General features: G+C 35.6%; 1 protein-coding gene across 8 annotated transcripts in view; it reads right to left on the bottom strand.

Annotated features, from left to right (window-relative positions):
* The window catches only part of LOC145660847 (NEDD8 ultimate buster 1-like), a 405,125-nt gene that overhangs the window by 135,707 nt on the left and 252,515 nt on the right, over positions 1-16,903 (bottom strand). For all 8 annotated transcript variants that reach the window (XM_081726271.1, XM_081726294.1, XM_081726280.1 and 5 more), the window contains one exon: positions 5,646-5,842. In XM_081726271.1, the coding sequence (XP_081582397.1) occupies positions 5,646-5,842 (197 nt within the window). The remainder of the gene's footprint in view (positions 1-5,645; positions 5,843-16,903) is intronic.

The following is a 16,903-nucleotide window of genomic DNA, read 5'->3' as shown; positions in this document are numbered from 1 at the left end:
TCGACTATAAATCCTAATTTCAAAAAAGAAACAATTGAGTTTCGTTTTACAGTGTAAAACTACGGTAGACTTCCACACTATGCGAATTCAATACTCAAACTTGAAGTAGTACATCCATAACTACTGGTTGCATAAAGTAATAAGATCAAAGATATAACCTGTTTCTCGGACGTTGAATCTAAAAGCCATTAAGCCTACTCGCTATTCTTTACTGTTTTTGTCCTATGGCTATAAATGTTGAAACTGGAAATCGTTAACTTGGACCACTTTCGGGTCTGAATAGAGGTGTTAAGATAGGAGACAGAACCTATTCTTCGGACGTTGAATTGACTGGGAAAAAATATTTTCTCTTACCGTTTTTCCTGTATGGAAATCAGTACTGAAACTAGAAGAAGTAATAAATTTCAATTTCAGGTTTCGGTAGTGTTCCGAGTTGTGATATGTTCTCTTGAGAGTCTGAATCGATTGCAGAAAACTGCTTGTCGCTAACTATTGCAATTTTTATTCTGTGGGGATGAATGGTTAATTTGAACTGCTTCCGGTCTGTATAGACGGTTACCGGTTGAAATGGGACATATTTTTGAGACGCTGAATCGACTGCAAGAAATCACAACTCGATATCTCTCATCGTTTTTGTTCTATGGAATTAAGTATTGAAACCGGAGGTAGTAGTAAATTTTAATCACTTCTGGTTTCGATTGAGTACTGCGGTTTGTGATGATCAGGGCCCGGACAAGTCAACTTTTTTTCTGTTACGCATATGACAAGGCAAGTTCAAATAAAAACGTTATCCATCAATTCTTGGTTCTAAAAATATATTTTTTAGTCAACTTTTGGTCACTTTTTGCCGTTTTGAAGTTTCAGGTCAATTTTTTATATTTTAAGGTAACTTTTAGGTCACTTATGGTCTTTTTATTCTTTTTCTTCTACATAAGGAAATCTTAAAATAAAAACTGTTTACGGATTTAAAAACACGAAGTTAAATGATCTTTTATCCTGCTTCCTGGTTGTTGGGATGGAAAAACTGCATTCCTAACAAGTCAATGAACACTAAGCTGGAGCTGCTTGACGAGGGCTGGGGGTTCGTAAGTGGCCAAAGCAGATGGTTGTAAGTTGTTTACTACATAGGATATGACTACGTGAATAACTAAAAATTATTCTTTAAGTGCGCTTCCTAGTTTCAACTCGAGACTCAATTGATGCTTTGAGTATGTAGAATGTCGAGGCCTAAACCTCTACAGCTTCTCATTTAAGACATCTTGTTTCTGAATTTGGTGAGGATGTTTTTAGTACTGATAGCACAATAGTTTTGCAAGGTATGTGAAGAAAAGTGGCAGCAGAAAAAAGATATACTGTGCTAAAGCATATCAGAAGCGAAAAAGATTTACGTGCAGTTGAAAACAAACATAAAACCAAGTGTTCGCAGTTGTTACTTGTGGAGAGTGCTTCGAATAGTAAAGGCAAATCCTCAGTTTTCAAAAGAGTTGTGTGAAGTTTTTGTGTCTTCAAATATTCCTCTTTGGAAACTCAACAATGTGAAACTGCTGGATTTCCTGGAACGTCATACAGGTCGTTCCATTCCAGACGAAACGAATTTTAGGAAAAATTACATGCCAAAGTGTAACGAGGAGACAATAAGAAAAATACGAGAGGAACTTTGGACTCAAGAAAATTTTTTTTTTCTATAGACAGACTAGTGATGTGGAGGAACGTTATATAGTCAATATTATTATTGGGACAATGAAAGCCGACGAACCTAGCAAAATATTTTTCTAACTGGTGAAGTGTTGGAATCTGTCAACCATTTTACAATATGTAGAGTTTTCGATAAATCTATGTCCCTACTTTGGTCTCAAGGTGTCCAACATGACCATGTTCTTTTTTTAACAGATGCTGCTCCGTATATAATTAAGGCTGCTAATTCAATTAAATCGTAAAAATGTTTACAGTTATCTACTGCAATGCTGAATAAGGTATGAGCTAAATTTTGTGACGATTACAAAGTTCATGAGTTAGTTTGTTGTATCGCAGCTTATAAAATGTTTATATGTTGCTTAACTGGATATAGGCCTATATATCTGTAATTTAAATATGAAATGCTTAGCTACTTACTAAATTGGTTAAAGTTTAATTTTAATATTATTGCTTTTTCAAAACCAAAGACACAAATGATCAATGGGCTGCAACTAACTGAAACAAAACTTTTGAAAAAGAGTGAGAAATAGTAATTAAAATTCAATAGATGTTCAAAAAAATGTCAATGTTTTAACGAAATAAACGTTTAAAAAACGGCAAGTTTTAAGGTCAACTTTTGTTAATTTTAGGGTCATTTTACAGAAATTTTAGTATCATTTTATAGGTCACTTTTTAGAAAATTTTAGGTCAACAAAATCCGGGCCCTGGTGATGATATATTCTCTTGCGACCTTGAATCGACTGCAGAAAACCGTTTGTTGCTATCAATTTCCATTTTAGTTCTATGGCGGTAAATGTTCAAACCGGAAATGATTAATTTGAACTTTTTTCGATTTGAATAGATGGCTAACGGAAGAGATGGAACCATTCTTGGGATGCTGAGTCTACCGTAAAAATCCTCATCTCGATGTTTTTAGCATTTTACCTTCATGAAAATCAGTACTGAAACCGGAAGTTAGGAGTTAGGATTTAGATTTCTGGCCTTTCGGCATCTATGGCCATTTAGCCGTCACATATGAGGGATGACGTCCCTCAGCGAGCACAGTCAGGGGAAGGGAAGGAAGGGATTGGGGAAGGAAAGAAGCGGCCTGGAAACTGTAATTTAGATACCACCATTTGTCTGGTGTGACTGAGGAAAACCTCATTCAGGATGGCTGGCCTGAAAAAGCTTTTTACACTTTTTCGACCGAGTACCCCCACCGGTTAGCGACTACGCTACGCGGGGCCACAGTATTGAAACCGGAACTAATAGTAAATTTGAACCATTTCTGGTTTTGGTAGATTGTGGTGGATAATAATGTATGTTGCCTTGAGACGCTGAATCGTTTGCAAGAAACAGTATCTCGCTGGTGAGTAACACTGAAACCGGAAATGGCTAATTTGAACCACTTTCAGTTTGAATAGAGGATTAACGGAGGAGATGGATTCTATTCTTGCACGCTGAATCGACTGCAAAGACCGACATCTCGATATCGCTTACAGTTTCTGCTCTGGTACCTGTTGACAGACTTACGGATGAACGGACATAGCCGTTCTATAAGCAGCGGCGAATTCTCCATGGAAGAGGCGGAACAGCCTGTTCCCTCCTTTTTATATCTCTTTAAGTAATATTTACATTATTATATAACCTACCTTTTCAAGGAAAAGAAAAGGTCCATTCGCTGCCTTACTGCAAGCAAGCTCCATGTCTGCTCGTGTATGTGATATTGTATCACTTTTTCTATAAAAACAGGGAAGGTTTAGGTTTCTATAAAGCTAGTTAAACTTGTGCAAATAAGATGACAACGGAACAGGTAAGTGGCACCTGTTGTAAATTTCCGAATTCGGAAATTTAGTTCTGCACAGAAATGAAAAAGCCAGTGTATGATATATCAAGTGAGATTGAGTCCTTTTGGTTCACCGGACTTTATCATAATATCCAGTCGTTCTAAATGACAGGCCTACCCGTCACTTTACATAATTTAAAATGAAAATGAAATCTTACACTAGGCATTTTCTTGGTAGTCACCATAATTTTACGGAACGGTTCATTGAGTGCACATCAAGTGATAAATTGTCATATTAGTCATGTTTATTTTGTTACCGAAAAGACGTTTGAAACGTTTTGGAATTCAGTGATCATTTTTTGTGTAAATAGTGGGCAGGGCGTCATTTCAGACGTCGCTTGAGGGGGGCAAGAGCACCACCGACATAAGACTTTCATGTTTTATATCAGTAGACAATTGATTAAAGTATATGTATTGATTAAAGTATATGTATTATTAAGGGGGGATTGCCCCCCTAAATGACGTCCCTGATAGTAGGTCTTATGAATAGTCTTTAAACCATCTCCATCCAAGTACTGCGTAAAGATATTCGATTACACAAGGATTAACGGTCAAGTAGATTATCATTATCACTAAGAGATAGTTAAACTAATGAAAATGTAAAAACAAACCGAAAAAGAGAATGTCTGATTAGTGCCAGAGGTCTTCTTTAGCAAACTAGGGAATGGAACACAACATAGAGAGAGTAGAAGGACAATGAGCAAGAGCAAATACATTGTACTGCTGAATGTGATTGTAAGATATGATTAGAAAGTTGCAAACCATTTCTTGAACGCAACTACGTTGATAGAACATCGAATAAAATTCAAAATCACATAGCAGCTCTGTAGCAGAGGAAATAAGGCATGAAATTTTCATTCTCACTTTGTTGCGTTATTACTTCACAAAATAAGAGGCGTAGCAAATTTGAACTCCGTCACAGGTGGAAAAATTATTTCCATAATTCACAGATGATACTGAAAATTTATTGTTTAATCACAGTATTGGTTTAACATGTATAAACATGAAATAAAGTCTTTAACGTTCCATGGTTCTCATTTAGGCTAAAGAAGACGGATGATTATGAAATAATTTATGGAATGATAATGTGGGAGGAAACGGAAATCTCGAGGATGCTCATGAATATGATGTTTCCCATTTTAAATGCATCCTAATATTACGTTGGATTAGACAATGTCGAAAGATGTATTACTATTCACGATCTGTTCCCCACTCGGTATCAACATCGCTTGCTACTGTCTATAAGACTTCCGACGTTTATGCATAGCATAGTTTGGAAGTATAAAAAAGAAACAAAAACTTCGTAATAAAATGAAGAATAATTTTTAATGTCTTCATAAAAACACGACTTTTCCAAGGAACGATCTCCTCTACTCTTAACGCATTCATAGAAATGCAACTTTCCTTACGAAAAACAATCATCAATCACGTACTTTTTAGAAACACAAACTGGAAGTTCTCACTGTCTTAGGCCTATCTTTTTACATTTGTGTAATCATTTGCCAATGGACAGTAAAGCATGTTTAAATCATTTATTTAAGAATTAGACCAACGTTTTACGTTAATGACTTGTTTATTTTAAAGTTGTACGTATATACAGTGTACATCATTATATGTTTCCTGGAAATACTTGTAAGTCGGACATTTAAAAAATTATCTTAAAAATGTACAATTTTTAGTGTTGTTCCTACTTTTTCCGTAATATTAAAAAAAAAAAAAAATACAAACGAACTACTCAAAAAGTACTAAGAGGTCAGAATATATTAATAAGTACGGGTTTTGGTATGAAAAGTGTGTTCTTAATGCTATGGGTGAGGCAAAAGATGAGTAATAGAACTCCGACCTATCTAGCTTTTTTAGTATCCGGTCACATTATGACAGATATTCGGAAGTCTACTACATATCTTTACAAAAATGTCTCGAAAAATAGTTCCTTTACAGCAAAGTAGTGACTGCATCAAAAAATTGCTTTGTATTTGTTAGTACCTTCCTTATATGGTAGTCAGGAAACATTGGAAGGTCAAAACATAAAAACTGTATTGTCAAATGTAACGAAAAATGTTTCTTTACCTTCAACTATGAAAGAAAGCAAATAATAATATATTAAATAAAACACGAAAATTACCTGTTTCACCTTTAAGCTGAATAACTCTTTCTAAGTTTCGGCCATAACTTCGAGTGAAATTTTCTTCGCATTTCTTTAGTCGTTCTTCAGCATCCGGTATATGTGTAATACTTCGCAGACATAGATAGCACCACACAATATCCAGATTTAGGAGTGCGTAGTTATCTACACCTTTCAGGAGTTGTGAATTACAGTTGCTAAAAAGTAAAGCATATAGGAATCAAAATAAAAAGGAATGCAAAAATTAACGACAAAGAAAAGCATTATTCAACGAAAATGATGTAATTATCGTTTGCGCGCAGAAGGCTTATCAATTAACACAGAGCAAAGTTAACACATCTGCCTCGTTATCTTAACTTTCAAAAGCAAATATTATTGTTTTGAGTAGTATGCATGATGTAGCGAAACATGAAACAATACAAATAAATATATAAAAGGTACACTACATAACATATAATACGCTTAAAGAGTATGGAGGAAAAAAGTTACTGATATTGTTAATAAAGTCCCAATCTGATGTCTGTGACGGTGTTAGTGGCTAATGTGTGGTCAGTGTTAACATCTAACTTTCTTTAATACATATAATGAAGATGCCAGTAATAGGAAACAAAATGCTTGAACTCAAGTCCTTTGTATCTGTCCTGGCCGGAAATAAAACATAAAGTTTTCTGTGATGTAATTTTCAACTAGATTTGGAATCTCCATAAAATTCGGAGTAAAATTTGGGCAAGCAAAAGAGCAAATTTGAGAAACCTCGTCTCCGCTTAGGTATGGATAAAGTGCGTTATCAAGCAAGATAAAAATGTGTGTGAAAGTTGTCTATACCACTTTAAACGTAATAAATCTCTTTAAGCCCATCTGTGGCTAGAAAGAAACTGCCGAGTTCAGTAAAACTTTCGTCTATAACCGACACTTCGGATCACGGCCAGTGGAATACCTTTAACTAGAAAAGAAGAGGACAGAGGAAGGATAGTGTACCATAATTGATAATTTATGTTGTACGTATATACAAAAAATAAATGCTCCTTTTTAGGAAGTCGTACGAGAAGTATCAAATCATATCACGAAGTCAGCAAGAAACAATAAGCTGTTTCGACATTGTTAGTTTTTACCCATTTTTGAACAAGACCAAGAAGTATCCTCGACACCATTCCAAAATCTACATCCAAGGTGATAAATATACATCAGAAATTAGTGAAGAAAATGGTCTAATAAAATTAACGATCTTGCCGCCGCAAAACCTATTCCACCTGATGGGTAAGAAAATCCGATTATCTACATCTAATAGATGAAAAGAGTTAGAGCTACTTCATTGATACGAATTATATAAGTCGAATTTAGTTCCCCCAATGCACAGTGGTCCAGAAACCCTCAAAACCTGGCCAAAATTACCTTTTCGTGCAAAAAGTTAAAATCTTGTGTTTTTCGTTGCAGAAATGTTATGTTATGCTAAAAATAAGACAAAATGATGGAGAAAACATCTATAATAATGTATTTGCACATATTTGTACAACGAGAACAATATTTTTCCACATAAAATACAGCTTATGATTTTTACACATAAAGGCTATTATGATTCATCCTCAGATGACAGCTGTTAATGAATGCGAAACAAGAAGACAAAATGTTTTACTAACAATTTTAATAATATATTTATACATATTTGCACAATGAGAATAATATTTTTGCACGTGAAATAAAGAATAACTGAATAGTTTATGATTTTTACACAATAAGCCTATTCTGATTAATCCTCAGATGACAGCTGCTCTGGAGCCTCCATCTCTTGCAAAAGGTTCAGTATGGCTGAAGATAAGTTTCTTTTCTTGTGCTTCTGTGCCATGGGATTCCGAAGCGTGGATATCTTTGGGTTGCTTGTTACGAGGACCCGCTACAACACATCCTTCATTGTTTCTTTGCGTGAGAACTTTCGGGAATGATGCTCCCAATAATTTTTAATATGCTTATGTCGGGCTTCTTGGGCCTCCTCCGTCATCTGCGCAATGGGTAGTAGGTCGTGCAAGATTATTGAGGACCCATGAGCGAGAATTTTGTGAATGGAGGCGGGCATGTAGAACCACGAATAATGCTTGATGTAGAGATCCCTGATATCGTTTGCCCTAGCTTCAAATTTGTTTGGATCGATAGCCAGTCCACACGACTATGATTGCAGCAAGACGCCACATTGCTCAACAAGCTTTTCATTCAGACCTGTTATTGCTGCAACTTGTTGATATTTTCCAAAATATCGTCTGGCTGTATTGCCGTCGTTGGAAGTACCACTGCCGTCTTGCCTCGGTTCGTTAATATTGAGGCCTAACTAAGCTTTCATGGCCTCTTGGACCTCTTTTTTATTCTTCATCATGGTCGGTTGGTCGCCTTTCCGCACCTGCTATTTCTTAATTCCAAACGGTATGGCACATGCAGCAACCACTCCATAAATCTAATCCAGGCATGTAGCGTGGACAATCCGAATCGGAAAGTTTCTGGTTTTTCAGTTCTGGATCCCTTCTGGAAGAAATTCATTTCTTTTGGATTAGCGCCGCATAAGTAGCAAGTTTGTGCCGATCTTGTTTGTGTCACGGCATTACATATTTCGCCATCCACCATTGTGAACTGCAGATTGTGAGTAACCTCGAATTCAGTTGTTTCTATACTGCGATCTCCTAACAGCGGAATACTGATGCAACTTGGAGTCAGGCACCTAATTTGCTCTTCCATTGGGCTAGCTTCTTGCTTTGCAAGTTCTTCAGTTTCTTTCCTGAATTGTAACTTTATCGGCCGAGAATATCTTGTCGAAGAGGGACGTTGGTTTTGCCACACTACAACCCTAACCCCTTCTTTCTCATAATAAAGTTGCAGAGGCACAGTTGACGTGAAAAAATTGTCGCTGCCTTGAAAGCCCACCTCCAGAGCTGTCTGTTTGTATTGGGCTTGACTGGAGGATAAGTCACACCATTTGGTAATCAGCTGCAGAGATTTCTGATACTTTTCTGGGATGGTTTCGAGCACAGGTTCCTGTACTTGCAGAATTCTTGCAGTTGTATGTTCGAGGAGAGATTGTAGAGCTACTTCAGCTACAGATTCTGTGACGTTAATGACTTCAAGATAGCAGTCTTTCTTTGCGTCCATAACATGGTAGTAAGCAAGATATATATTGTGATCCAAGTCCTTTGCCCCGTTTCTTAGCAGCTGGTACTGGTGACGTGTCAGATCCCCTTCGAGTATCAGTGCTAAAGCCTCCACTGGGTTGTAAAATTTGGGATTCTGTTTTTGGGTATGTGCCCATGACTTTCGAATCTTGCCAGCCCTGGTAGGCGATTCTTCCATTTCTTAAAGAAGTTTCGTTTTTTCCAATTCTCTCTCCTCTCTATATTTTATTTGAGTAGCATAAACAAGAGCAGTACCGCTGAATGAGGAGCGCAATGTTTCTGTTTTTCTCCTCTTCGAGCTCTCGCTGCTCATAGAGAAAGCCACCTCTGGTAGTCCAGGTCCAGCTACATCTGCTAAAGTCGATGGCTCCCAGTCATCTTCACTGACAGGTTCAGTCATCATTAATAACTCGCCGTTTAGCCAATCCATATTCTCCTCTTCCAATTTTTGGTAATTACTGTTGCACTTGTCACGCATGTGAAACAATTTCGAGCAAAACACGTGCACACTCTGCTTGGCTTCCTTTGACAATTCAGCAGATGCTTTATCTTTGAGTTACGTGAACGGGTGCTTCTTTTCCACAGCTCTGTCTCCTTTTGCCCTCCGAAGGACCTCCAATACCCGTCTTCTTGATGTTTGATAGTACATGGCTGAAAACTAAAAGAAAAAAATTCAGTACAAAATAATTCTGCACTTTGTACAATGAGTCTTATTTACAACAAAAATATTTCATAGACGAGCAAAAATGAGTAAGTTTGGTTTACGGTTTCTGAAAGAGGAACTGTTGAACTACTTCCAGAGTGCGATACCAAAGTGGAAGTACGTGGAAGTCAAAAGATAGCTCTACGAGAACAAAAAAATACACATAACATTTCTTGCTCCAATTTACTTGCATTTCATCCCCTGTAAATCGATAAATTTAATAGCTACACACTAATCTAAACTCATCATCATAAATAATAATCTTTATAGATGTGACAAAAGTATTTCATTCCACCTGGCTACAGGAAGACTAGGTAGAAAACATTCTCACACTCTGTTGGCGCTAACTTAGAAATCTTCAGTAATTAATGCACAAGGTCAACCTCTCACTTCGGAAGTCAATTTCTGACTAAGGGGTGACAATTTCTTTAACAACCAGGTAGGTTTGAATACCCCAGGTCATTGACTTTCAAACACATTTGGTTGTTTGTTATTTTTAAGGAGTTGGTTTTTGGCCAGGTTTTGGGGGTTTCTGGACCACTGTGCAATGTATCGAAAAACTATTGTTTCCGTTATATGCAACATGTGAGGAACAGATAAACCAATCAACTTGTGAACATGAAAATTTTGAACAATGTCTCACCGAAAGTTGGGTATCACATGAAATACAAAATGCTATAGAGCTGGGTTATTAGATCGTAGAGGCATTCGAAATATGGAACTATGAAATTAACCAATATGATCTGAGAATCAATTTGAAATCGAAGATTAAATCATCTAATTAACCATGTTTTTGTATTACTGCGAAAGATAAATCCGCAGTGTGAGGAAATTACATTGGACCCTTATAAGACTGAAAATAACACAGCACATGATGATTTGTCAAATTACATTTAAATTCAATATGGAACGCTTTCGCAACTATCCAATTTTTGTCAAACTACTATTACAGTAGTAGGGACCCCGTTATATTGCGTCGAGTCAGCAAAAATTTTTGTGACGTCATAGGTCAAAGGTCAATGACCTTGGCCCTGGGTCAATGACCGAGGGGTACCTAGGACCACCCCCTCTAAATTTTGGCAGGGGTACCTTGGCCCACCCCTTAAATTTTGGCAGGGGTACATAGGACCACCCCCCTTAAATTTTGGAAATTGCCAAATCTAAAAATTGGGTGTGGTAGCCTAGGACCAGGGTATGTACCTCTATTAGTATTGGGTGTCTATGTCGTTCCCTTTCATGGGTAAAAAATTGCCAAAAATTGAAATTTCGGGGGTTTTTGACCTAATTTATCCCCTTTGATGAGGTGTTATTACCTTATATAGTTATATGGGCGTATACAGGGGTTCATTACCTTTCATAAGACATGGGTATATTAATGCACCCATTGAGAAATTTGGGAGGGGTACCTTGGCCCACCCCTTAAATTTTGGAAATTGCCCAATTTAAACATTTGGTATTATAGTACAGGACCCTAATATGTATTAGGTTAAATTTGGATGGTCCACCTCGTTTCCTTTTAGGGGTACCAAATTGCCAAAATATAAACGTAAGCAATACGTTATACCACGTGTTTGGTTTTTGGTCGATTTTATCCCCTTTGATGAGGTGTTATTACCTTATATGGTTATATGGTCATGTATAGGGGTCCATTACCTTTCATAAGACATGGGTATATTAATGCACCCCTTGAAAAATTTGGGAAGGGTACCATGGCCCACCCCTTAAATTTTGGAAATTGACCAATTTCAACATTGGGTATTATAGTATTGGACCCTAACATGTATTATGATAAATTTGGGTGGTCCACCTCATTCCCTTTTAGGGGTACAAAATTGCCAAAATATAAACGTAAGCAATACGTTGTACCACGTGTTTGGTTTTTGGTCGATTTTATTCCCTTTGATGATGTGTTATTATCCTATATAGTTATATGGTCATGTATAGGGGTCCATTACCTTTCATAAGATATGGGTATATTTGTGCACTCCTTTAAAAATTTGGGAGGGGTACTTTGGCCCACCCTTAAATTTTGGAAATTGCCCAATTTAAACATTTGGTATTATAGTACCGGATCCTAACATGTAGTATGATAAATTTGGATGGTCCACCTCGTTTCCTTCTAGGGGTACAAAATTGTAAAAATATAAACGTAAGCAATACGTTGTACCACGTGTTTGGTCTTTTGGCCCAATTTATCCTCTTGGATGAGGTTCTATTACCTTATATGGTTATATGGTTATGTATAGGGGTCTATTCCCTATCATAAGACATAGGTACATTTGTGCACTCCTTTAAAAATTTGGGAGGGGTACTTTGGCCCACCCTTAAATTTTAGAATTTGCTCATTTTATATATTTGGTATTATAGTACTGGACCCTAACATGTATTATGATAAATTTGGGTGGTCCACCTCGTTCCCTTTTAGGGGTACAAATTGCCAAATTTTAGTACAACCACGTGTTTGGTTTGACCTAAGTTATCCCCTTGGATGAGGTTCTATTACATTATATGGTTATATGGTTATGTATAGGGGTCTATTCCCTATCATAAGACATAGGTACATTTGTGCACTCCTTTAAAAATTTGGGAGGGGTACTTTGGCCCACCCTTAAATTTTGGAAATTGCCCAATTTAAACATTTGGTATTATAGTACCGGATCCTAACATGTAGTATGATAAATTTGGATGGTCCACCTCGTTTCCTTCTAGGGGTACAAAATTGTAAAAATATAAACGTAAGCAATACGTTGTACCACGTGTTTGGTCTTTTGGCCCAATTTATCCTCTTGGATGAGGTTCTATTACCTTATATGGTTATATGGTTATGTATAGGGGTCTATTCCCTATCATAAGACATAGGTACATTTGTGCACTCCTTTAAAAATTTGGGAGGGGTACTTTGGCCCACCCCTTAAATTTTAGAAATTGCTCATTTTATATATTTGGTATTATAGTACTGGACCCTAACATGTATTATGATAAATTTGGGTGGTCCACCTCGTTCCCTTTTAGGGGTACAAATTGCCAAATTTTAGTACAACCACGTGTTTGGTTTGACCTAAGTTATCCCCTTGGATGAGGTTCTATTACATTATATGGTTATATGGTTATGTATAGGGGTCTATTCCCTATCATAAGACATAGGTACATTTGTGCACTCCTTTAAAAATTTGGGAGGGGTACTTTGGCCCACCCCTTTAATCTTGGAAATTGACCCTTTTTACATGTTTGGTATTATAGTATAGAACCCTAATATATATTACTATAAATTTGGGTGGTTCACCACGTTTCCTTTGATTTGTACGAAATTGCCAAATTTTAGTACAACCACGTGTTTGGTTTTGGCTCAATTTATCCCCTTGGATGAGGTCCTATTACCTTATATGGTTATATGATCATGTATAGGGGTCCATTCCATATCCCCTTAAATTTTGGAAATTTTCCAATTTAAGCATTCGGTATCATAGTACATGACCTCAACATGTATCATGATAAATTTGGGTGGTCCATCTTGTTCCCTTTCATGGGTAAAAATTACTAAAATATAAACATAAGCAATATGTTGTACCATGCGTTTGGTTTTTGGCCCAATTTCTTCCCTTTGATGGGGTTCTATTACCTTATATGGTTATATGGTCATGTATATGGGTTCATTTCCTATCATAAGACATGGGTACATTGACGCACCCCTTGAAAAATTTGGGAGGGGTATCTTGGCTCATCCACTCGGTTTTAGAAATTGTTTTAATATAAGCATTTGGTATCATAGTACAGGACTTCAATATGTACCACTATAAATTTGGATGGTCCACATCGTTCCCTTTCATGGGTAAAGAACTACCAAAAATCGAATTTCGGAGGTTATTGACATCTATTTAGCACGTTATATGGTTTATTACCTTTATATGTTTATGTTCCCTTTTAAATTTGGGAATTATCAAATAACAAAATTCGGTAAACGTTTTCTAGGACCCATTGGTGTTCCTCTTATGGCCAAATATTCAAAATTTAAATGTTATTGACCGGCTTTATTATTGAATAAGTACAGGATTTATTACTTTTTTTTCATAAGACACAGGTGTATTTGTGTACCAATCTTAAATTTTGGGAGGGGGTACATTTCTTATTGTCATATCAATAATTGGTAAATGTTCTTTGGGTAAATCATTGTGATCACGTGATCAGTTATTGACCTATGATGGGATTAGGAGTCCAGGACATTGGTACATTGAAACTTTGTAGGATAATTTGAGAATGCGTCATTGGTATTGATTATTACAGCCAAATATAAACGTAAGCAAGACGTTGTACCACGTGATTGACCTTGAGTTTTAGAAATCTGATAGCTAACCTTATTGAATCTTATGACTCATAGTCTTAAGGGAATACATGCTACAACACTGGCAAAGTTATTGTTGATGCATTTTGATTGGCTGATCACTATCTTTCCTACAATCTGATTGGCTGATCACTATCTTTCGTGCAATCTGATTGGTTGATGAGTTTTAAATCTTTTTCTGCATTCAGTTTTGTTTTAACATTTAAAATTTTTTTGAATTTTTTTTTGTTTGAAACTTTGGTTTGACATTTTTTCGTTTCCAAATTTTTTGTTTAAAATTTTTTGTTTGAAAATTTTCAAAATTTTGTTTGAGATTTTTTCGTTTGAAATTTTTGTTTGAAAATTTTTTCGTTTGAAATTTTTTGTTTGAAAATTTTTGTTCGAAAATTTTGTTTAAATTTTTTTGTTTGAAATTTTTCGTTTCCAAATTTTTTGTTTGAAATTTTTTGTTTCAAAATTTTGTTTGAAATTTTTTTCGCTTCAAAATTTTGTTTGAATTTTTTTCGTTTGAAATTTTTTGTTTGAATGTTTTTCGTTTCAAAATTTTGTTTCAAAGATTTTTGTTTGAAATTTTTTGTTTCAAAGTTTGGTTTGACATTTTTAAAGTTTGTGCACTCATTAGTAAAGAACTGGAACTGTTTAGAACAAAAACCTTTGACAACATTGTGGTGCAATAGTACACGTCAGAACCTGGGGTTGTACTTGAAATGAAAAAACACAATTCATTGAAATGGATCATTTTATTACACTCCACATACATCCATACCAGATAGTGGTTCTGGATATTGTCGATACAATGTATTTTGAACTTCTTGCACTAGTTTGTCTTTAGCATATAATTTTAATTCCAATTGAAGTCTTTTAAGGTCTAATGCGATATCAATTGGTGGAAACTCAATGTTCATTTGATCACAAATAAACTGTTTATCAATACAGGTATGCACCCACGAACGATGTTGACAACCATCACAATATCTAGATACATGTTGTACAATATGCATAACACATTTTTCAAAATAGTACTTTTTCAGGAACATACTTGTTTTGTTACACACTTCCACTGCATGTTTAACACACTGGAATACGCTGATGAATTTGTTCCATTCCGTTTGTGTTAGATACACCATATTGCGAGGGACATGAAATGTACTCTTTTTACGTAACAGCACCATCTTCTCTTCGAGGACTGTACGCAGCACCACTTCATGATTTGAGCCTAATGATTTGACTATGGTCACATTTAGCTCATCATGAAAATAATCGTTCATTTGGTCGATTCGTGAACATAATATTTGCCATTCTTCACAGGTCAGTTGTACACCAAATTGTTCTGCTTTGCCCAATCGAATCACTGGGTCAAATGTTCTAGCACTGATACCAATCATCACATGTTTTGTTTGAAATATATTTATTGGATAATAGCTTGCGAAGATGAATTCTTTATCGTTAGAAGTACACATCTTTCCTCCTGAAAAGCACTTGCTCAAATGATTTCGTGGGATGACACTGTATTTGCTGGTTTATAGTTATTGCTGACGTCATTGGTAAGCAATGTGCAGACGTTTGAATTCATGATTTCATCACAGTTGCTGACCAACCAAATTCATACAACTATGTCTGATGTGCTGACGTTTGAATTCATGATTTTGCTGACGAATCTGGCTGTGTACTAAATTCAAACTGATGACTTCGACCCAAGAGTCTTTTATAGCATAAAGATACAGATCCAGTATTTAAGAAACGCAGCAGTTCTTCTTGTTTTGATGCTTCCATGGGTAAATATCTTGCTGGTAAAATTATATTCTTATCATTTTCAAGCTTCACTACGATTCTTAATCCAAACTCTGTAGGGATCATTTGGCTAGCTAAGATTCTATAAGGTACATTCTGTTGTAAATCAGTAATCTTGGTAAATGATTTCATCACATCACGTGTGTTTAGAAACTGCAGACAAGTAGCCATGATGATGTTATCATGAATACTAACGCGAACGATAATGCAAACTGATGACGTTTCATTATCATGTTCTGACGTGTACTATTGCACCATGTTCTGACGTGTACTATTGCACCACAATGTTGCCAGAGGTTTTAGTTCTAAACAGTTCCGGTTCTTTACTAATGAGTGCACAAACTTTAAAAATGTCAAACCAAACTTTGAAACAAAAAATTTCAAACAAAAATCTTTGAAACAAAATTTTGAAACGAAAAACATTCAAACAAAAAAATTTCAAACGAAAAAAATTTCAAACAAAATTTTGAAACAAAAAATTTCAAACAAAAAATTTGGAAACGAAAAATTTCAAACAAAAAATTTGGAAACGAAAAAAATTTCAAACAAAAAAATTTTAAACAAAAAATTTTGAAACAAAAGTTGTCAAAAAAAAATTTCAAACAAAATTCTGAAACAAAAAATTCAAACAAAAAATTTGAAAGCAAGAATTTTCAAACAAAATGTTTCAAGCAAAAAAAATTTTCAAACTAAAAAATTTTTACGTTTCACGGTTAACCGTCAAACTTTATCCGGTTTTTAACTATTCGATTAACAAATAAACGGTTTTGATCATATTTATCATTGAGTGCAAAATGTTGAACGAAAACAAGATTTTTAAATGTAAAACAAAACTTAAAAACTGAATACAGCAAAGATTTAAAACTCATCAACCAATCAGATTGCACGAAAGATAGTGATCAGCCAATCAGATTGTAGGAAAGATAGTGATCAGCCAATCAAAATGCATCAACAATAACTTTGCCAGTGTTGTAGCATGTATTCCCTTAAGACTATGAGTCATAAGATTCAATAAGGTTAGCTATCAGATTTCTAAAACTCAAGGTCAATCACGTGGTACAACGTCTTGCTTACGTTTATATTTGGCTGTAATAATCAATACCAATGACGCATTCTCAAATTATCCTACAAAGTTTCAATGTACCAATGTCCTGGACTCCTAATCCCATCATAGGTCAATAACTGATCACGTGATCACAATGATTTACCCAAAGAACATTTACCAATTATTGATATGACAATAAGAAATGTACCCCCTCCCAAAATTTAAGAT

Source organism: Thermobia domestica, chromosome 1, assembly GCF_964235325.1.
Source record: "Thermobia domestica chromosome 1, izTheDome1.hap1.1, whole genome shotgun sequence".
Taxonomy (NCBI): domain Eukaryota; kingdom Metazoa; phylum Arthropoda; class Insecta; order Zygentoma; family Lepismatidae; genus Thermobia; species Thermobia domestica.
The sequence above is the reverse complement of the archived record's forward strand: the minus strand, read 5'-3'. Positions and strand labels throughout refer to the sequence as shown.